This window comes from Callorhinus ursinus, unplaced genomic scaffold (genome assembly GCF_003265705.2).
Source record: "Callorhinus ursinus isolate GAN/ISIS: 27379988/994484 unplaced genomic scaffold, GSC_fseal_2.0 scaffold18, whole genome shotgun sequence".
NCBI classification, from domain to species: Eukaryota; Metazoa; Chordata; class Mammalia; order Carnivora; family Otariidae; genus Callorhinus; species Callorhinus ursinus.
Window position 1 is genome coordinate 36,499,885 of NW_027397080.1, and position 21,097 is coordinate 36,520,981.

Here is a 21,097-nt window from a genome sequence, read left to right on the forward strand (position 1 = left end):
AGCTGGACAGAAGTCTTCGGGCTTCCATAGCCTTCAGAGTGTGCCAGGCTCCTTTCTTCCGGACTGAGGCTGCCTGACTGAGGGGAGGGCAGCTGAGAGGTTCCCAGAAGAGAAGGGGGCAGCGGTCTGAGCTCCAGTAATGGACCTGGGACTGCCCCACTGCCCCCTGGGGGCACATCACCCCTGCAGCTCCAGCCTTCTCCACACTCTTTAGCAGAGAGACTAAGTCGTGGCAATAGATTTGACTAAAACCTGACAGTCTCCCCTGTGTCCGCTGTGGGGTTGTCACCCTCAGCTGCTCTTGCTGTGCATGGGGATGTTCTTCCTGTGTTTTATTATATCCAGGATTTGTCTGTTGGCATCCATTTATCACAGGGCCAAACTAACGGCCACAATTGTTTACATCTCCCCTGTGATCCAGGGCCCGCTCTCAGAACTGCTGTCTCATCTCTCACACACCCAGATGATATTCCCCTGTCCTGAATTATCTAGGGTCAGGTACCAGACAACTAGGGACAGGCCCTATGCACCAAGGACCACTGGGATTCTCAGATAAGCCAATCCTAAACTGTTTCCCTCGTCCTGCCTTGTCTTTCCTGTGGGAACCCCAATAAAGGCTCTGGCCCGAGCTTTCCACTCCTCCCTGCTTCCGCCTCCAGAGAACACCGGTGCCTCTCCCTGGGGCTCTGTAAGGCATGGCATGTCCTCTCCTCTCAGGAAATGCAGGTGGTAAGAAACGTCCTCTCCATGATGTCAGCCTGTCCCTGTCATCACTCAGCCAGCTCCGTAAGTTAAAACTCCTGTGGCACAACTGAAACAGAGGGACAGTTGTTTCTGACGACCCACCTCTGGATCCTCATAGAAAATCATCACCATTATTCAATTTAAAACTGTAGTTTTCCTCAGAGAACAGCTTTATGGGACAGATTTCATTTTTCAAAAGTGCGAGTTGTGCCAAATTAGCTCCTCAGCCCATGGGCCATGGAAATGCTTGGATTTACATCCAGGGTAACAGGAAGCCTTGAGGGAGTTTGTGTGACTGTGACATGGTCTGATCTGCTCAGGAACCTGCCAAACACACAGCGGACTGCACCCGGGGAAGGGAGGTACAGGGAAACCGTTGAGAGGCTGGTACCGTAGCAGCAGGGGTTGGCATAAGCAGGCAGAATCAGGCTGACTCTGTGTGCAGAGCCCTTTGGACCTGCTGACGGTCGGACATGGGAGGCCAGGGAGAGAGGGGGAACAGTGACTCCTAGTGAGACCTAGACCTGAGCTGGGGGGTGGGTGTTAGACCTTTTATTCCGTGGGGAGAGCAGACACACAGGGGGTGAGATGGGGGGAATGGAGTGACATCTTTGGGATCCCCAGTGAGAATGGTCTTCAAAGGTGCCGGATGGCCCCACACCAGCTGGTCAGCACAGCCTGTGGGCTCTACCTTCAGAGCATACCCAGCACCCAGCTGCCTCTCACCCCCTCCACTGGGTCTACCATGGTCCAAGCCACTCAGCTTTGCCTGGAACGTAATGTTGCTACAGCCAAGCCAGCTTCCAGCCTAACTGGTCTCCCTGCTTAAGCCCTTGCCTCTCTGCAGTCTTCCCAAAACAGCAGCTATAAGCTTATTTAAAAAGTTGGATGGTGCTACCCTCCCGCTCAAAATGCCCCCAATGACTCATTTCACGAAAGCGAAAACCAAATGTGGGATATTGTATTATTCAGATGCCCCAGTGACCTCACCCAGCTCACATGCTCTTTCTACAATGTCCTCCTGTGAAAATTAGTAACAGAAAGCCTCACTAAAATGTAGTTGGGAGGTTTGGGGTGGGGGTGGGGGGTGGGGGGCGCTCTCAGGCCCTACCACTCCTCATCAACTGCTGACCCAACGAGAACAGAAGGACCCTGCACGTGGATGTTACTTCACTACCGCAGCAGGAAGAAGAAAGGCTTTCCTTACCTGCCCAGCAACAGTTTAGCCTAAGAGACAGCCACAACTTAGCCAATGAGAGACTGTCACAATTTAGCCAATGAGACTGTCACAATTTAGCCAATGAGAGACAGCCACACCTTGGGGAGGGGCGCCTGGGTGGCTCAGTCAGTTAAGCGTCTGCCTTTGGCTCAGGTCATGTTGCAGGGTCCTGGGATGGAGTCCTGCAGGGAGCCTACCTTTCCCTCTACCCCAAACCCCTGCCTGTGATCTGTCTCTCCCTTAAATAAAAATAAAAATAAATAAATAAATAAATAAAATTAATAAAAGAGAAGACAGCCACAATTTAGCCAATGAGAGGTCACTATATTTCAAACTCAGTTTACTCCAGTGAACTTTTTGTTTGCAACGGCCCCTCCCAATTCCGTTTTCTTTTATAAAAGATCCTCCTTTAGTTGTTCTCCCAGTATTGCAGTAGCTTGCTTGTCCTGGATTGCAATTCTCTTTTCTTTTTCTTTTTTTTTTTTTTAAGATTTTATTTATTTGACAGAGACACAGCGAGAGAGGGAACACAAGCGGGGGGGGTGAGAGAGGGAGAAGCAGGCTTCCCGCGGAGCAGGGAGCCCGATGCGGGGCTCGATCCCAGGACCCTGGGATCATGACCTGAGCCGAAGGCAGACGCTTAATGGCTGAGCCACCCAGGTGCCCCTCTTCTTTTTTCAAATAAACCTATTTTTTGCTGGTAAAACAACTGGCCTTTTTTTTTTTAAGGTTTTATTTACTTATTTTACACAAAGAGAGCACAAGCATGGGGGAGCGGCAGGCAGAGGGAGAGGGAGAAGCAGGCTCCCCGCTGAGCAGTGAGGACGACTCAGGGCTCAATCCCAGGACCCTGAGATCATGACCTGAGCTGAAGACAAACACTTAACCGATTGAGCCCAGGCGCCCCTGGCAGTTTAGTTTTTAATGTTAACACTCCCATCTAGAACTAGAGTCCATGCTTCTGCCTCTTGACATGGCTGAACCTTTGTGACTATTTGTGCTGCTGAAACGATGCTGTGTGGCTCTCCAGGGTAAGCCAGGAAGGCGCAATAAGGCATCCGTATCACCTTGCCCTTCAGCCACCATGTAGGGAATGACTTCCCTGAAGCCACCATGCTGAGGAAGCCTAAACGCAGCATGGTAACCAGAACATCAAAGCCTTACATGACCAAGGGCCTACACACCCTCGCCAATTTCCACCTCCGGCCTCTGACTTGCTTACTGAGCTTCAGGGGCCCATGGGACTCTCGTCTGCCTCGCTCCCGCCACACTGGCCTTTTCGCTGTTCTTGACCAGCCCAGGTGTGCTCCTGCTTCTAGTCCTTTGCACTTGCTGACCCCTCTGCCCGCTGTACTATCCCCACAGATATCTGCCTGCCTCGGTCACTTTCTTCTTTACTCAACACTCCCCTCAGTGCGTGCTCTAACACTATCTAAAATTGCACCCCCCAAAAGAGAAAGCTCTTCTTTGAGTAGAATACCAATGAGTATGGGAAGAATGATGGGGTTAGAAAATCAACAATGAATGAATGCAAATTTGATGAGAAACAGGGATATTTATGTTGTCTCAAACTGTGTGGCCATGGAGGGGTGCTGCTTAGGTACCTCTTCCAGACCGCACTTGCCATTCAGGTTCAAGTCCACTGCAGCATCTCTCAGCGGACGGTATGCTTCTCCTGGTGGCTCCAGACACGGGCTGAGCATGGCAAAGCTACTGGGGTCTCCCCTTTCCGCCCAACACAAGGCATCTCTAATAGCAACCTTTGCTCAGAACTACTGGGTGAGCTGACATGTTGTCTGATCTGCATCCTATCTGAGGCCCTCCCTGTCTGATCCCGCTTCCTTTTTTTTTTTTTTTTTTAAGATTTTATTTATTTGACAGAGAGAGAGAGAGAGAACAAGGAGGGGGAATGGCAGAGGGAGAGGGAGAAGCAGGCTCCCTGCAGGGAGCCTGACACAGAGCTCGATGCCAGGACCCTGAGACCATAACCAGAGTCAAAGGCAGGCGCTTAACCTACTGAACCACCTGGACATCACTGCTTCCTCCCTCTAAACAAGACACCTCTGTACTCCTACCTCTATCTCAGCATCGGCTTACAGGAACCCCTGTAATGAGTTACACAAGTATTTCTTTATAAGCTACTTATTACTTACAAGCATAAAAACAGTGGCGAAACCTGGTAAAGAAAACCTTAACCAAGTGGTCAAAGCTGACAGCACCCATGTTGGGATAAGCTGCCATCCTGATTGACAAAGACACAATATAATTTCTGTAGTATTCTGCCAAAAACGTATAACCTGATTCTAATAATGAGGAAACATCAGACAAACTCAAATTCAGACATCCTACAAAATAACCTGTACTCTTCAAGAAATCCAGAGTCAAGAAAGTCAAGAAAGATAAAGAAAAGCTAAGGATTAAACTAAAAATTAGAAATAAATGCAGTGCATGATCCTGGACAGGGAAAAGAGCAATAAAATACATTCAACAGGGGTGCCTGGCTAGCTCAATCCGTGGAGTGTGTGATCCTTTTATTTATATTTTATTATTTATCTTTAGATTTTATTTATTTGGGAAAGAGTGAGCGAGATTGAGAGAGCATGAGCAGGGTGGGGGGGAAGGGGCAGAAGGAAGGAGATAAGCAGACTCCCTGCTGAGCTTAACCGACTGAACCACCCAGGCGCCCCTACTTATTCATTTTATTTTATTTTTTATTTTTATTTATTTTTTTAAAAAGATTTTATTTATTTGACAAAGAGAGACACGGCGAGAGAGGGAACGCAAGCAGGGGGAGTGGTAGAGAGAGAAGCGGGCTCCCTGATGCCGGTCTCGATCCCCCCGCTGAGCAGGGAGCCCGATGTGGGGCTCGATCCCAGGACCCTGGGATCATGACCCGAGCCCAAGGCAGACGCCCAACAACTGAGCCACCCAGGTGCCCCACCTATTTATTTATTTTAAAGAGAGAGAGAGAGCCCATAAGCGGAGAGGCAGAGGGAGAGGGAGAGAGAATCCTCAAGCAGACTGCACACTGAGCGCAGAGCCCCACAGAGGGCTGGATCTCACAACATCAAGTTCGGGACCTAAGCCCAAACCAAGAGTTGGACACTTAACTGACTGTGCCACCCAGGTGCCCTGTATGGCCCCTGTGTGGAGCCCATGAAAAAAAAAAAGAAAAAAAAAAAAAGGAAGAACATTTAACAAAGTTGGAATATAGACTATAGCTTAGATAACAACATTAATGTTAAGCTTCCCAATTTTGATAGTTTAACTATGGTTTGCATGAGCATGTCCTTGTTCTTAGGAAATATATAGTTAAGTATTTAAATATCTGCAACTTCTTTGCAGATAGTTCAGAAAACAAAAACAAAAACACCCAAAACCCTACTATGGAGTTTATAAACATTACAGGAAGAATAATTTAAAAAATGTAAAGGGCACCTGGGTGGCTCAGTCGGTTAAGCATCTGCCTTCAGCTCAGGTCATGATCTCAGGGTCCTGGGATGGAGCCCCGCATCGGGCTGCCTGCTTGGTGGGAAGCCTGCTTCTCCCTCTGCCTGCAGCTCCCCCAGCTTGTGCGCTCTCTGTCAAATACAGAAATAAAATCTTTTTAAAAAATGTAAACGGTTGGTGCTATTGGGTAAAGTGCATTGGGGAGTTCCATGAAGTAGTCTCGCAACTTTTCTGTAATTAAAAAGTCACAAAGAAAGTGCACTCTCCCATTCTGCCCCCCACTTCGTTATTTTTCATTATAATGGTAATATAGCGGTAAGGTGGTAAAACACATAAAATTTACCATTTGATTATTTCCATTCTGTCTAACTGCTGCCGTTTTGACCATTTTAAAGCGCACAGTTCGATGGTGTTTGGCATCTTCACGACGTTAGGCAGCCCTCAGCAGTATCCTGTTGCAGAATCTCCATCACCCCCAGAGGACACCGCGCCCACTGGCAGCCCGCCCCGCCGGCTGCCCTCTGCGGACCCGCGGACCCTGGGCATCTCGGACGAACGGAACCGCCAGTGTTCACTTTCTCCACGGTACCTACCGCGCCTGACCCGCTACACTCTCCAGACTGGGAGCCCCGCCCCCGCAAGTGCTGCCAGCCGCCGGAAACGGCGCCCCGCCTCGGGCCAGCGGCGCACTGAACCGCACCGCAAGACTCCCTTCGCCCCGGAAGTCCCCGCCCGGCCGCCGACCCGGAAGCGCTTGGGCGCCGCCACCGCTTCCGCTGGAGGCGGCGCGGCGCGGCGCGTGCGCGGCTGAGCGGAGAAGCCGGCTCGCGGGCGCCATGGTCTTCCTCTCCGCGCAGCTCTGGCTGCGGAGCCGCCTCACGGACCGCTACTGGCGGGTCCAGGAGGTGCTGCAGCATGCGCGGGTGAGTCGGCCGCGCACGCCCCGCGGCCCCCCGCGTCTCCTCCCGGCTCGGAGCGCGCAGGCGGGGCGCGGAGCCCGCGGGCCGCGCTGACGACCCTCCTTTCGCGTTTCTTGGCCCAGCACTTCCGGGGAAGGAAGAATCGGTGCTACAAGCTGGCGGTGAGAGCTGTGACCAGAGCGCTTGTGAAATGCACAAGAGCGCGAAGGCTGAAGAAGAGGAACATGAGGACAGTAAGCGCGGCCCCGGGGCCGGCCTCTCCCACCCCACCCCTCCCCCTGGGCCCCAGGGGGGCCGCTCGGTCCTGAGCCTCTCCGCCCCCCACCTCGGGGAACGGCCTCTCCGTCCTCGGCACCACCCTCGGTCCTCTTGGTCCTCTCTCACTTCTCACGTGCCAAGCCCCCGGCGAGTTCGGCCTCTGCTCCAAGACGGAGTCTGGGGTACCCAGGATTCCTCCGGGGCCGGTGGCAGAGCCTCCCCGCCAGGCCCCAGCTTCCACCGCTCTGGTCTCTGCCGCGCACGTCTCTGCTCGGCTTGAAGCCCTGCGGTGGCTTCCCTTCACGCCCTTAATGAGCCGACCGCGCCCCGACCCGGCTGCTGAGACCTTGTCTCTGGCCGCTCCCCCTCGGCCCCCGGCTTCCTCTGCGCCGGGAAGAAGCCAAGCCTGCTTCCGCGCGCTCCTGGCACTTGCGGCTTCTGCGTTCTCGGGTCACGCCTCACTGTCCTGCGCTGGATGTCCCTTCTCGTGCACTTAGCCACCAGCATACCACGTGCTTGACTTGGTTGGTTGGTGGGTGGGTGCTCCCCGCCCCCGACGTAAGTTTTGGGAGGGATCTCTCCGCTCTGTTGAAGGCCGTAACCTCCGGCCTACGTCAGGAACGCTTTGTAAATATTGGCGGAACGTTTAAGGAAGAGGGGAGAATTCTGACCCTTTAGAGTCAGAAATCCTTAACTGTTGGTCAGGGTCACGCATGATGAACTGTCCCTGTGCACGATGGTCTCGTGTGCAGGAGTGACCTCTGCATCCCAGCTCTGTTCTTCATGCCTTTCATTTACTCAGAATGCTAGAGGTGAGGCTGCGTCCTATGACCCTGCAGGGATCGGGTCAGTCCACACGTGTATGGGAAGACTTGTGAGCAGTGTCTGGTAGCACACACGTGTTTGCTGCTAATGGGAGCAGAGGATCTCAAGGGGGGGGGGGTCCCTGTACAGCTTCTGCCTCATCTAAGAACTTGTTAGCAATGCAGATTCTCAGGCCCCAGCACACCTACTGAATCAGAAACTCTGGGGGCAGGGGCGAGAAATATAACAAACCTCTACATAATTCTCATGCGTGTTCAAAGTTTAGAACCACTGAAGTAAAGGAAGAAAATGCACTTGAGTACTGTCTTAACATTGAGTAAAGGATGGCTTAAGAATCCAAACCCTTATTTTTAAGATTTTAAGTAATCTCTACACTCAGTGTGGGGTTTGAATGCACAACCTTGAGATTGAGACTTGCATGCTCTACCAACTGAGCCAGTCAGGCACCCCATAATCCACCCCCTTGTCTAAAAGACCAGATCTGTTCAGAAGCTTCCATATCACTCTGACAGATCATTCTGGATCTAACCACTAGCCTTGGTGTCCCTACAGTTTTCAGACCTTTTGCTGTGCCTGGAACTCACCCTGCTACTCCTTGCCAGGAAGGTTCTCCTGATGCCTCCCCTCCCCTCCAGCCCTGCTCTTCCCTCAAGACTGTTTTACCTCCACCTCCATGAAGCTTCCACCTCAAGTTTTTCATCCCCATCTGGTAGCACTGATCTCAGTGGCTGTTGTAATTCATCCACATGGATCCTTTCTGCACTGAGCTGTGTCTGCCACAGACTCTTCTGCTCACCTTTGTAGTCTCAAGGCCTAAAAACGTGTATTGAATTAATGCTTTACAGCATGTGACTTAACTACTTATTTTTTAAAGATTTTATTTATTTGACAGAGAGAGACAGTGAGAGCAGGAACACAAGCAGGGGGAGTGGGAGAGGAAGAAGCAGGGGGAGTGGGAGAGGAAGCAGCAGGGGGAGTGGGAGAGGGAGAAGCAGGTTTCCCGCCAAGCAGGGAGCCCGCCTGATGTGGGATGCGGGGCTCGATCCCAGGACCCTGGGATCATGACCTGAGCCAAAGGCAGACGCGTAACGACTGAGCCATCCAGGCGCCCCTTAACTACTTATTCACAAGGAAGCTGGCATTTGAATGAAGAGCATCAAGTTTTGCTAATTGACTGTACTGCAGGCCAGTGTGCCTGAAGAGAAATCACTGATTTTTCTATTTACTTGTGCAAAAAGAGTTTAATTTGACTTTTAGTTGACTCAGAACCTTTGTTGGTAGGTGGGGACATAATGCACAACTAGTTCTTAAGCATTTCAATGTTTTCTTATTTCAGCTCTGGATTAATCGAATTACAGCTGCCTCCCAGGAACACGGCCTGAAGTACCCAGCATTCATGGTCAATTTAATTAAGGTATGGTTGAGGATGTGGTTCTGTTGAGATGTTGAAATCTACAGTGATCCAGCTGACATCAGCCAGTACAATGGGCAGTGGAGTGTTGGCTCCCTGACACGTTCTCAAGGTGGAGTTCTGGCAGGTTCAGGGACCCATCACAATTGCTTTGCCTTGGAAATAGGACAGCTGATACCAGGACATGAGCCCTTGTGTTTCCCCATCAAGAGAAAAGGGGCAGAAAACTTGCCTTTAACTTTAAAGTGTAATTTCAAGGTTTTGCACTGAAAGATTTCTGATGAGGTAGCAGATGAAGTTGAAACTCCTAGTCAAACAGCACGGGGACTGTCTTGGACAGGAGAGATTAAGCATGTGTCACAAAATCTTAGTTAATTGTTGAATCTAGTGTTTATGCTAATCTCTCTGCTTTGTGTGCATTTGTTTTTTCTTCAAAAGGGGAGTGGGTGTTGTGCTTCTAGCTTGTACCAGATCCTGTCTTTGGTACTTTGCAAGTATCCTCATGCATGACATTGCCATTTTACTGATGAGCCTCAGGCTCAGAAGAGCGAACCTTGGCCAAGACACACAAGGCCCAGGTAGTAGAGCGGGAACCACCCCTGCATAGTTGTGGTTAACACGCAGGGATCATCTTACTTTACTTTTGCTTTTCAAATTCTTCAGTTTTTGGAAGTTGCATGCAGTTTACCTTGATAGATGATCTGGTTTCGCTCCCTTGTGGAAATTGAGAACACCTTTTGTTCCTTACTCTGTTCCTTACTCTGCCTGCATCTCATACTTTGCTGTGTCGCATTTCATTGTTTGTAGAAGGGGAATTGTGATTTTCTCTTCGAAGCTGACTTAAAGGGTTACCCCAGGCCAGCAGTCATAGTTCTGTCTGGGTAATGATCGATTGTTGACCCTAACAGGATTGTTAGTTCCATGGCTGGCACCAGGACCAGATGCCAACATCCTTGCTCATGTGACATCTTGCAGGGATGCCTTCCCCTTGTGCACATTTATCCTCCAGCATCCTGCTTGGATACATTCGCCACGCGCTTTCCACCTCCCCAAAGGTGAGGGCATGAGACTGCCCTGGAGCCATGCAATGTGTTCAGTAGGGGAGATGCTTCCCCCCAACTCAAACCATAGGATTCTTGGCTGCATCCAGTCTTGCCGCTTTTCACTGAAACATATTTCTGATTCTGACACGGGCTCTGATTTTCTTCCCAGTGCCAGGTGGAGCTCAACAGGAAAGTACTTGCGGATCTAGCCATCTATGAACCAAAGACTTTTAAATCTTTGGCTGCTTTGGCCAAAAGGAGGCGACAGGAAGGATTTGCTGCTGCCCTGGGGGATGGGAAAGAGCCCGAAGGCATATTTTCCAGAGTGGTGCAGGATCACTGAGGGGGATTCCAACACTGCCTGCCCTTTGCATCTGAGTATCTTAGGAAAAGGTTTTTTTTTCCCTCCGATGATCACAGTAGTAAAAATAGGGTCTAACAATTATTTGTCAACACTGTGTGTTCAACAGTTATTAATTTGCATTTTAGTAACAGGTTTAAGAGGCCCCTTTTTCCCTCACTGGGACAGATCTAGAAATCTTACAGACTGTACAAATAAAGCTCATGTGGTGTTCAGCATTTTGAGTTGTGTTCTCTGGCATAAGCACACATGCCTCGGGTGCCCTGTCGGAGGTGGGGAGAGACTGCCAGGGTGAGGGGCAGCTGAGCATGATCTTCTGTAGCTGGGGGAGTTTGAGCCAGATCTCTGTGAACTCTGACCTTGGCTCCCCACTCAGGGCTGTGCTGGTAGCCTGTCCAGAACCCAAAGCCTCCCAACCACATCTGGCCCTGCCTATGCTTGACTTAGTCTTCTACCCTCCTAGCCTTCCCCTGGTCTCCACCTTCCAGCAGGGACTCCGTTGCTCAACTTTTTGGCCAGTCTGAGTGCCACTTCCAATTTCTCTGCTTTCTACCTCACTCCCCAGGCCAGTAAGAGCAGCAAGCTGGGTGGCTCTCCTGGTTCCAGTCTCACCTTAGTGCTCACAGGTGACCATCACATCACCTGTGGGGAGATCTGAACGTAAGGGTTTTGGGTCCCTTCTTCAGATATTCTCCTTCATTAAGTATAGAATCAAGTCCAAGAACAATTTCCCAACATACTCACAGCAGCTCTAACTCTGCAACCCCCTTATGTCCATCCATCTCTGCCCGCTGCCTTGCAGGGGAATCCATCCCCCTGGCTCAAGTCCAGGTCCCTTCCATTACCCTATTAGTGAGCTGCTTCTACCCTCAGCTTCTCTCGCATGTACTTTTAGCTCCCTCCAGCTTGAGTCTGTTCCCCTCTTGGCCAGCTCTGGTCTCTACCTCTTGCTTCCTGCCACTGGGTCTGTAGTCGGCCCCATCATGCCCAGGTAACTTTTACCCACAGAGTGGGTACAGCCTGGAGCTGAGAGCCTGGGGGTAGGAGAGATGAAGAGAGGTTGGGTCTTGGTTGGCACTATGTAAGCTGCAGGGTAAGTTTCACCAGGAGTGAAAGCCACTGGTGGCCTCTCGGTTTGGGCAATTGAGTTGGGTGCAGTCAGTAGCATCTCCGAGTGTCTGGACCTGTGCCACCCAGGCTTCTACCCTGTAATCTCCTCCCAGCAGACCCCACCCAGGCTTTCCCACCACCCTCACGTGGGTTCTTGCACTAGTCCTGCTGGAAGTCTGGGCTAACGTACAGCGGCAGAGAACGAAAGCCGCAGCTCGGACCCTGGGACGGATGCGAGCGCGGCCCTGAGCCTGCCTGGTGGAACCGCTGGGGAGTCCAGGGGGGTTCCTCCGAGGCTCCCCCTGCAGGACCAAGTCCGAGCTCCCTTGCCCTCCATCCCGGGAGCGACTTCTGCGTTTCCGCAGGCTTTGCAGAAACCTCGAATTCGGTTAGTCCTCTCCCCTGCGGACTCTGTTCCGGAGGCAAGAACCTCGGGAACCCCGTGCTAGCGTCTGCCCCCCGAAGCCCGGGCTCAGTGAGGACCGGAGAGGGATGACCGCGCCAGCCACCCCGCACGGGCGCAGGCGAGCCGCATCCCGTTGCTGCAGGCGCGGGCTGCGGACGACTCACCGGCGCGCGCCAACCCTTTCGCGCTCGCGGCCCCCCGCCCGGGAGGCCTGCGACCCCCGCCGGCACCCACGCGCCCGCACGCACCCTCGCGGACCCCCTCAGGGCAGGCCGGGGTTGCGGGGCGGGGGCTCCTCCCGCTGCCGGATCTCTGTGCGGAAAGCGCGGCCGCGCCGGGGAAGCCGGAGCTTAAGGGCGCCGGGGGCCGGCCCCCGCGGTAGTGCTTCCGGGTCGGGCTGTGGACCTCGGGCTCACCCGGGGCCGCGGGGCTCTCTGGGTAACGAGCCCCCCCTCCCCCGCGTCCGCGCTGGGCTACGGCGTCGACGTCGGCCGCAACGCTGACGGGTAGGTCGCCCAGCCAATCGCGGCAAGGCGGCGCCGGGTCGCCCGCAGACCGGACCAATGATACGCGGGGGGGCGGGGCGGTCGCGGTCGTAGTGCGTCGCGAGGAGCCGCCCTGCCGGGAAGGAGCCCGAAGGGGAGTCGGCGGCACAAAATGGCGGCGGCGGCGGCGACGGTCGCGGCCGGCGCTCCGGGGCCGGCGGCCCCCGCCGCAGCGGCCTGTGCCCCGGGCTCGGGCAGCGCAGCCCCCGGGTCACAGGGGATGTTGATCGGGGACCGGCTGTACTCCGGGGTGCTCATCACCTTGGAGAACTGCCTCCTGCCTGACGACAAGCTGCGCTTCACGCCGTCCATGTCGAGTGGCCTCGACACCGATACGGAGACCGACCTGCGCGTGGTGGGCTGCGAGCTCATCCAGGCGGCCGGCATCCTGCTCCGCCTGCCGCAGGTGAGGGCGCGGCCGCGAGCCTCGGCCGAGGTAACCGCCGCGCCGGCGCCGGGGGAGGCGGCCGGGCCCTTTGTTGGCGGCGGGGCCGGGTCCAGCGCCGGCCCCGGCCCCGCGTCTCATCGCTGCTGTCCCTCGGGGGCGATGAGGGGGACGCGGCGGGACGCGAGGCGGCGGGACGCGAAGAGCCTCTGTGGACCTGCAGAAGGTTGCAGTGTCTGGGTCTGCGTCGGTTGCACGAAACAGGCGACTTCAGTGCGAACTGTGCTGCTGCAAGTGATGGGACGCTCGTCTTTTCCAGGTGGCTATGGCTACCGGGCAGGTGCTGTTCCAGCGGTTTTTCTACACCAAGTCTTTTGTGAAGCATTCCATGGAGGTGAGCGCCTTCTCGCGTTAGCCTCGCGCAGAAACGCGTGGCGGGGAAGCGCGGCTTTGCTGTTCCGCGGCGGGGTCGGGGTCCCCGCCCCCGGGACGCAGGGTGGTTTCCCCACGGCGGCTCTGTGCTTGGGTGCCCCTGCGCCCTGGGCCTCGCTCTTCATCGCTCCTCTGAGCCGTTGGAGACCGTGGTGGGTGGAAGGAACACACGCGCGTGTTGCAATGCTTGCGTTTCAGCATGTGTCAATGGCCTGCGTTCACCTGGCCTCCAAGATAGAGGAGGCTCCGAGACGCATCCGGGACGTCATCAATGTGTTTCATCGCCTTCGGCATCTGAGAGAGAAGAGGTGAGTCTCCTGGTTTCTGTGCTTAAGGTCCACAGACGTTTCTGAAACAAAACTCAGGGTGTGAAGCGCTAAGCTTGTGTCCAGGAGAGGGCCTGCTGCCCAGGAGGTGCCCCGCAGGTGCTGTTCAGCGAGCGAAGGGATCATGGTAAAAAGGGCGGGGAACTGTGGCTGCGGTTTTGTCGGCACTGGTCTCCCTGTTCGCCCATGCCTGTCGCTGAATGTTCTAGAGCTGGGTTTGCGGCCTCCGCACTGTTGACATTTTGGGCTGGATGAGTCTTTGTTGTGAGGGCTGTCTTGTGCATTGTGGGATGTTGAGCAGTGTCCTTGGTCTCTACAGACTAGATGCTAACGGTTCATCTCTCAGTTATGACAGCCAAAAACGTCTCCACACCTGGCCCTGGGATAGCAAAATTGTGCCCTGGTTGAGAACCACTGCCTGGACAACCCAGACTTTATGCCTCTCAAGTGGACGGTCCTTTGGAAAATCGAGCCTCAGGCTGTTTAAATGTTCTGCTCCCATTGGTTCTTTGGTTTTCCATTCACCCATAACACATAAACTTTTGTTTTGAGCCAGGTAATGTGCGGTTAGTACTTGTGTGATGGGATTTTGAAATCTTCTGCTCTGTGTTCGTTGTGCATCAGAGAACTGTTTGGAAGGAAAAGAGAGTATTACTGAGAAGTGATAAGCAGGTTAGCACTGGGGTTTGAGGAAGATTCTCTGGTTTTGTTAAAGGCTACATCTGTATTGCGGTGTTCACAGTGGATTTTCACCATTTGGAGGTAATTGGGATTTGAGAGACATTGTTTTATTTGACCCTTATGTGGACATGTGCTTTGTCTGTGTAGGAAACCTGTGCCTCTACTATTGGATCAAGATTATGTTAACTTAAAGAATCAAATTATAAAGGCAGAAAGACGAGTTCTCAAAGAGCTGGGTTTCTGTGTCCACGTGAAGCACCCTCACAAGGTGGGTATGTGGCCCAGCTGCCACGGGAGCCCACCTGACTGCTCCGTTCTCACCAAGATTGAAAACTCTGAAGAAGAGTAAATGTGTTCCTGATTTGTTTTTCCAGTTTATATCTAAAATCTGAAAATAATTTCTTATTTGTTAGTTGTCTTTATATACTACCTGTTAATTTTATGTTTTCAAGAGTTTTGGAATGGTTGGTTATTTTTTAAGTTTGAGCTTTCAAAAAAAATAGTGAATTTGTAAAAATGGTATCTGTTAGTTTATGTTTTTCTTTCTCAACAGCTCATTTTCTAAAGTTGTTTTAGTGATAGCTTTATTTTCTCTAGTGGGGAATTGGAAGGATTCTGAACCCTTTATTTGGAAATGAACTAAAGCAGCTTTGCCAGCGCATGACAGTTGAGCGTGGCTGCCATACAGTACCATGGGAACCTTTTATGAGACGCATAAACTTCTTTAAAAAAAAAAAAAGATCGTAGTTTGCGTCTTTCCTTTATTCTCTTTTTATTGATGGGTCTCTTGCTTGTTTGACTTTCTGGCATTAATTCAAATTCTTGATAAGTTACCATAGATTTTAGACTTTTTTTTCATTTGCTGAAAGTATTTTCACACCATGTTTTGTGTAAAGTGGTGACTAGGGTACAGAGATGTTTAGGACAAGCTGATCTCACTGGTGGAAACTATGTTGAAGATGAGAATGAGAATCAGCCTTGTGATGGCCCTGAAAGATGCAGCTGCCTTTGCGGTGGGTGCAGCCTGGGTTCGAAAGCAGGTAGCGGGGCCTGTCAGCAAAAACTCCCCTCCAGCTGAGCTGTGCACCGGGCATATGACCAGGAGCCACCCCTGGGATCTAGCATGAGGCTCGTATTTACTGCATGGATGCTCTCAAGATCTGAATTGTGGGTTCTCAGGGTTCTCGGTAATAACTGGCTGACCTGTATCTTCCAGATAATCGTTATGTACCTTCAGGTGTTAGAGTGTGAGCGTAACCAGCACCTGGTCCAGACCTCATGGTGAGTTGACCTTCCTTGTTTTATGAGACCAGCAAGGGCAGTGCAGGAATATGTTGATTTGAGGCACTTGGGCAGTGGGTAGTCAGTCCCATGACTTGGTTGTGGGCTGGAGTTGTCTGAGTGCCCAGTGTTCCTGCTGTGTAGATTCTAACCAGCCTCCCAAAATATCAGGCACTAGTGTAACGGTAAGGTGGCCCACACCCTCCCCCGGCCTTCCAGGAGAGCGTTCACTGGGCTTCCCTTTGAGGGTTGGTGACTTGGCACATCGGGATCTTTCCCACAGGTGCCAGCGTCGATGTAGTGGTCTTATGTCTCCTTGGAAGTTGCTTCTAACTGCCTCTTATTAGAGAGGATCCTGTGGGAGAAAGAGGGTTAGGGTAAAGTTTTTCTGGGACTGATTTTAAACAATGCATATGTTAGAAATGAAGCCTGAAGTAATAGTGCTGGGTGCTTTGTGAATTTTTTTCCACGGAGTTAAGTCTGTAAGGGTCATATTTTTGCTGCCTGAATTGTCTGGTGCTATGCCATATCTAATAGAGAACCTATTTTGACTTTTCTTTTCTGTACTCTTTCAATCAAAGGGTAGCCTCTGAGGGTAAGTGACTAAGACTTCTCCTCTACTGTCCAAGCGCTTTGGTGCAGGGACAGCGGCCGTCCTCAGCCAATCCAGTGCAGGCTCTCCACCGAAGGCTGGCTCTAGATGGTGGTATGCGCACGATAGTATAGTGCTGGCCGACTGCTGCTGTGGTTCTCTGACGGTGGTGCTTCTTGTTAACCCTGTCGTGCTTGGTAATTGTATTGATTAGAGTTCACTGTCTTGACTTGAATTTTGTCCCTTTGAAACTGCTGTACCTGTGCAATAAAGATGCAGTACCTTTCTCCTAAAAAAATATTTCTATGGAAAGCTGTAAGAATTGGCTGATGGGAATTCAGACTTCAGTATGGGATTCTGTCATTATTCCTGGAAGTCCTAAAGTTGCTCTTTTCAGCAGCTAAGTGTTGACACGTTCTAGTAAAAGGTGTGCATCTTTAAATTATTTCATGGACACTTTTTATATTGTAACTTAGATAAGCAATAAGTTTAAATATACATTTCAAGGACTTCATTTGTTTTTAGGATTTAAAAGTTAATAGAGTAATGTTCTCACTATTTGAGTACTGAAAATTTATTAGAACTAAAAAAGTTACTGATGTTTATGTTTATGAAGTGTTTGAACTGTTCGCTTGCAATGCTGTGAGACCTATGGCCTTGGTGCCATTATGTAGGTCTTTTCCTTGATTATCTCTTGATGCCTGGAGCAAGAGCTTCCAGAGCCAGGTGCCACAGTTGGCATATGTTGAATATATCACTGAGAAATCTGAGTGGGTTTGTGTGTCACCTTCTCCAGGGTTTAAGACAAAGTTACCAGGGTTGGGGTGGGGGTGTATTAGTCAAATCACACGGCAGGACTTGGCTACCCTGTGGGTGTGGCCTGACTCTAAGGGTTGCCATAGTGGGGTATGTTAGGAACAGCAAATGTATCATTTATTCGACTGTTTTCTCATGGAATCTGTTTTATGCCATATTGGTGAAATATATTAATATGAGATCCTGATTTTGGTCTATTAAATCCCAGATAAATAATATCTAAAGGAAAATGTTGAAAACGTAGCCAGTTTTAAAACCCTTAAACTTTTAAAAAATGCAAATGTTTTGTATTTTTATCTTTTAAAGTACAATAATGTTTTTTAAATGTATTGATTATGATGAAACTTGTAGTGTTTTGTTGCTTTTGTCTGATTTTATGAATGTTCATTTTAAGACTCGTTATTGAAATGGGACAATTTGGAAACGGTTCTTTGATATGCCTGAGAAGAGGACTTCCCTTTGGGCATTGAGCCTTCCTCTGCATGATGTTCCCATGCGCCCAGGGGTGTTTTCCCTTTCCAAGTGGACTCCCTCATGGAAGGAGAAGGGCCAGGCCCTGAGCACCTCTTCGAGGAAAAGGGATGCAAGAGGACGCGTTGTCTCAGAAGAGCCCTCGCAGGCTGCCTGCTCAGCCCATTCATTTGAGTTTGCATGTTTCTCTGCACTATGGATTTTGAGCATTTAGATTTCTTTCATCAAGTACATTTCAGCCACTACAGTAGACATTTTCTCTCTGAGGCATTGTGCTTTGCACGAGAACAGCCAGAAGTTGAGGGAAAAGTAAAGTTAAAGTCGGTTCTCTTTCATAGCAACATGTGTTGTCTGACATTCAGCCAGCTTTTTAGATTTTTTTTCCAGTAATTTCCCTGTTTTCCTGTCCTGTACTCACAAAAAGCAGCTAGAATGTCTCTCCAGGAATCCTGAGCCTCACAGGACTGTGTAGCTCTAAGCCTAGGAGTAGACTGTGTAGAGTAGTGAACGTATCTAGATGATGCACACGGGTATCCTGGGGGTGCCCGGAGCGTTGCAGTCTTTCCTGCATTTGGTTTTCAGGAATTACATGAATGACAGCCTTCGCACAGATGTCTTCGTGAGGTTCCAGCCTGAGAGCATCGCCTGTGCCTGCATTTATCTTGCTGCCCGGACACTGGAGGTCAGTGTTGCGCCACCACAGGGGATCCTGGTCTGATTCTTTCTCCAGTAAACTTCTGTGTGGTGTTCTTCAGATTATGCTCATCGATGCCAATAAAAAGGCTGTCTCTTGGTGACCAGCAAGGCTTGTTTTTTATTGCCCTAAGAATCTTGTTGGCCAAAAAAGAAAGTATTAACAGTGATGGTATTTGTGTTTACAGATCCCTTTGCCCAATCGTCCCCATTGGTTTCTTTTGTTTGGAGCAACTGAAGATGAAATTCAGGAAATCTGCTTAAAAATCCTGCAGCTTTATACTCGGAAAAAGGTTCTATGTTTTTTCATGTAACATATGCATTTGTGTTTAACTAGAAGCATCTGGTCCTGAATTTCTTTGGATTCTGACTCCCATAGGTTGATCTGACACACCTTGAAAGTGAAGTTGAGAAGAGAAGGCACGCCATTGAAGAGGCCAAGGCACAAGCTAAGGGTCTGCTGCCTGCTGGCACCCAGGTTCTGGACAGCACTTCAGGGTTCTCACCTGCCCCCAAGCTGGGTGAGTGTGAGGGTGCGTGGCCCTCCTTTCCTCCAGATTTTTCTTGGAACTGTGTCTGCTGCTGGCCTGAGCTCCCTGCAGGCACCAGGGTCCCCAGCAGACATTTGTTGATTTTTGAAGTGAGAAGGTCACTCCTAAAGGAGTTTTCATCGTTTTTGTGTTTTCTTTCCCTTTCTAAGATTTTATTTATTCATTTGAGAGAGAGCGAGCATGCGCTCGAGTGTGCACGAGTGGGGTGGGGAGGAGGGGCGGAGGGAGAGGGAGCAGCAGATACCCCGCCGAGCAGGGAGCCCAACACGGGGCTTGATACCACGACCCCCGAGATCATGACCCTAGCTGAAGGCAGACACTTAACCGACTGAACCACCCAGGCGCCCCAATATTTTAAGTAGTCTCTACACCCAATGTGGAACTCAGACTTAAAACCCTGAGATCAAGAATTGCATACTCCATCAACTGAGCCTGTTGGTTTTTATATTTTCATTAGGGACGTGGACAAGCTTTTCAAAATGTCTTTTTTTTTTTTTTTTTTTTTTTTTTTAAACCCAGCTCACCTAATTAGTTTTCTGATGAAAATTTTATAAATCTGGCGTAGTAGATTGTGTTTTTTTGGGTCATATTAGAGTTAAGCATGATGCACATCCCCAGTCCCCTGAGAGAAGGCAAGTGAGACAGGTGGCTTTTCTGTGTCTTTCGGGTGCATGTTTAGGTTCTGAGTCCCAGGCTGGGAACAGGGAGTCTCCGTAAGTCCCGTAGAAGTGGTATTGTCTTGCTCTGCTAATGTGTTTTCTATCAGAACAGTTTTCCTGGCGGTCAGGTTTTAACTTCTTGTATTTGATTCTAGCAGAATCCCCTAAAGAAGGTAAAGGAAACAAGCCTTCCCCGCTCTCTGTGAAGAACGCCAAGAGGAAAATGGAGGGTGTGAAGAAAGTTAAGGCTGACAGCCCGGTGAATGGGTGAGTACCCAAGCGCCCCAGCAGGCCTTTGGGGTTGGCTGGAGAGACTTGAAGCCTGTAATTGCTCCCACCATTTGTTCTCAGCTTGCCAAAGGGGCGAGGGAGTCGAAGTCGGAGCGGGAGTCGTGAGCAGAGCTACTCAAGGTCCCCATCACGATCTGCTTCTCCTAAGAGGAGGTATGTGCTGCTCAGGGCTCGGGGGGGGGGGGGGGGGGGGGGGGGGGGGCTGCACCTAGCAAGGGATATTTTCCCCAGGGTGGCTATTGGTGATGTGGCTGCCCCTCACAGGAAAGTCATTCCTGACCCTGAGGTGGTTGGGTGAGTGGTCACCTGTTTGGTGGTGCTGTCCTTCCTCACAGGAAAAGTGACAGCGGCTCCACATCTGGCGGGTCCAAGTCGCAGAGCCGCTCACGGAGCAGGAGTGACTCCCCTCCGAGACAGGCACACAGAGGTGCTCCCTACAAAAGCTCCAAGGTGAGGAGCTACCGGAAGTCTAAGGACTGCAAGTACCCCACCCAGAAGCCACACAAGTCCCGGAGTCGGAGCTCCTCTCGGTCTCGAAGCCGCTCACGGGAGCGGGCAGATAGTTCCGGGAAATACAAGAAAAAAAGTCATTACTATAGAGATCAGCGAAGGGAGCGTTCTCGGTCGTATGAGCGAACAAGCCATCGCTACGAGCGGGATCACCCTGGGCACAGCAGGCATCGGAGGTGAGGCGCTGGGCTCCCAGAGTGCTGCCCTTTGCCCCTCGGTGTGCACCTGTGGCATGACTGGCCCTGTGGTGCAACTCTTTTTGGAAATGGCTGTTGACTCTGGACCTTGTGATGAATTTGGAGATGGACTCAAGAGGCCGGTGAGGTGCCCTTTAGGCCGGCCTGGGCACAGCGCACACTCGTGCCAGCACGGGGCCCACCTCAGCAGCAGCCCTGTGCGGCTGGGCGTGGAAGCAGGTGTGTACGTCCTTGCGGGGCGGCTTGGTGCTAACGACAGGCCGTCCTTACTCCCGTACCGATACTCAATTACGTCAAACCAAGAAAATGACTTTTAGAACCTTTGCCTATATTAGGTTGTACTTATGTACATATTTTGCAGTGTTTCACAATGAGAAAATGGCCTTAATAGCCCCTTCTTCTCTATTCGCCCTGTAAATAAACATGTGTTTAATACAAGTTAAAGCTATATATGAAAATTCAGAACTTGAATTCTGTCGGCTTAAAACTTGTGTAGAGAATTCTGATTTTTAAAATGTGAAGGTATTTAGATCTGTGTTGAAAGTCGTATATTTTTATCTGTGCGATGCTGAGTGCAGGCCACCAGCTCCCAAATAGAGAAGTTTCCTATATATGCATTTTACGTGGTTAAATAAACACAATTCTCTCTACTCAGGACATTTGGAACGTTCCAGAATGTGTCGTTTGTCGTTCTGCACGGCCCGCAGCCCCCTTTCCAGGGGGCCGTCTGCACGGCTGGCTCTGGCTCGTTCAGGTGCTGGCTTTGGCGTCGAGCTCCGTGCGGCCGGCTGGCGGGGGGCCTGGGCCGTCCGTGCTCTGACGAGGGCGGCGCCCTGCGGGGAAAGGACCGAATGGGTCTGGGGGGCAGCCGGGTCGCGGGAAGGCAGCCGGGTCTGGGGGGCAGCCGGCTCGCGGGAAGG

General features: G+C 51.2%; 2 protein-coding genes across 6 annotated transcripts; both read left to right on the forward strand.

Moving 5' to 3' along the window:
• The first annotated feature begins 6,184 nt into the window (after nt 1-6,184).
• On the forward strand, nt 6,185-10,449 carry MRPL20 (mitochondrial ribosomal protein L20). The gene is made up of 4 exons (XM_025856727.2): nt 6,185-6,336; nt 6,456-6,566; nt 8,753-8,830; nt 10,040-10,449. The coding sequence occupies exons 1-4, from the start codon at nt 6,250-6,252 to the stop codon at nt 10,211-10,213; spliced, it is 450 nt and encodes a 149-aa protein (XP_025712512.1). The 5' UTR covers nt 6,185-6,249; the 3' UTR covers nt 10,214-10,449.
• Nucleotides 10,450-12,372: 1,923 nt separating this feature from the next.
• CCNL2 (cyclin L2) lies at nt 12,373-20,834 on the forward strand. 5 transcript variants are annotated; one of them, XM_025856253.1, is made up of 11 exons: nt 12,383-12,698; nt 12,997-13,071; nt 13,308-13,417; nt 14,264-14,384; nt 15,333-15,397; nt 17,859-17,958; nt 18,158-18,262; nt 18,349-18,490; nt 19,335-19,446; nt 19,531-19,623; nt 19,806-20,834. In XM_025856253.1, exons 1-11 carry the CDS (start codon nt 12,405-12,407, stop codon nt 20,158-20,160), a joined length of 1,572 nt encoding a protein of 523 aa, XP_025712038.1. In that variant the 5' UTR covers nt 12,383-12,404; the 3' UTR covers nt 20,161-20,834. The 5 variants fall into 5 exon arrangements, with proteins under 5 accessions (XP_073759625.1, XP_025712038.1, XP_025712039.1 ...); XM_025856254.1 differs by having other exon boundaries at nt 19,338-19,446; XM_073903521.1 differs by lacking the exons at nt 12,383-12,698; nt 12,997-13,071; nt 13,308-13,417; nt 14,264-14,384; nt 15,333-15,397 and adding an exon at nt 15,999-16,416 and having other exon boundaries at nt 17,200-17,958.
• The last annotated feature ends 263 nt before the right edge of the window (nt 20,835-21,097 follow it).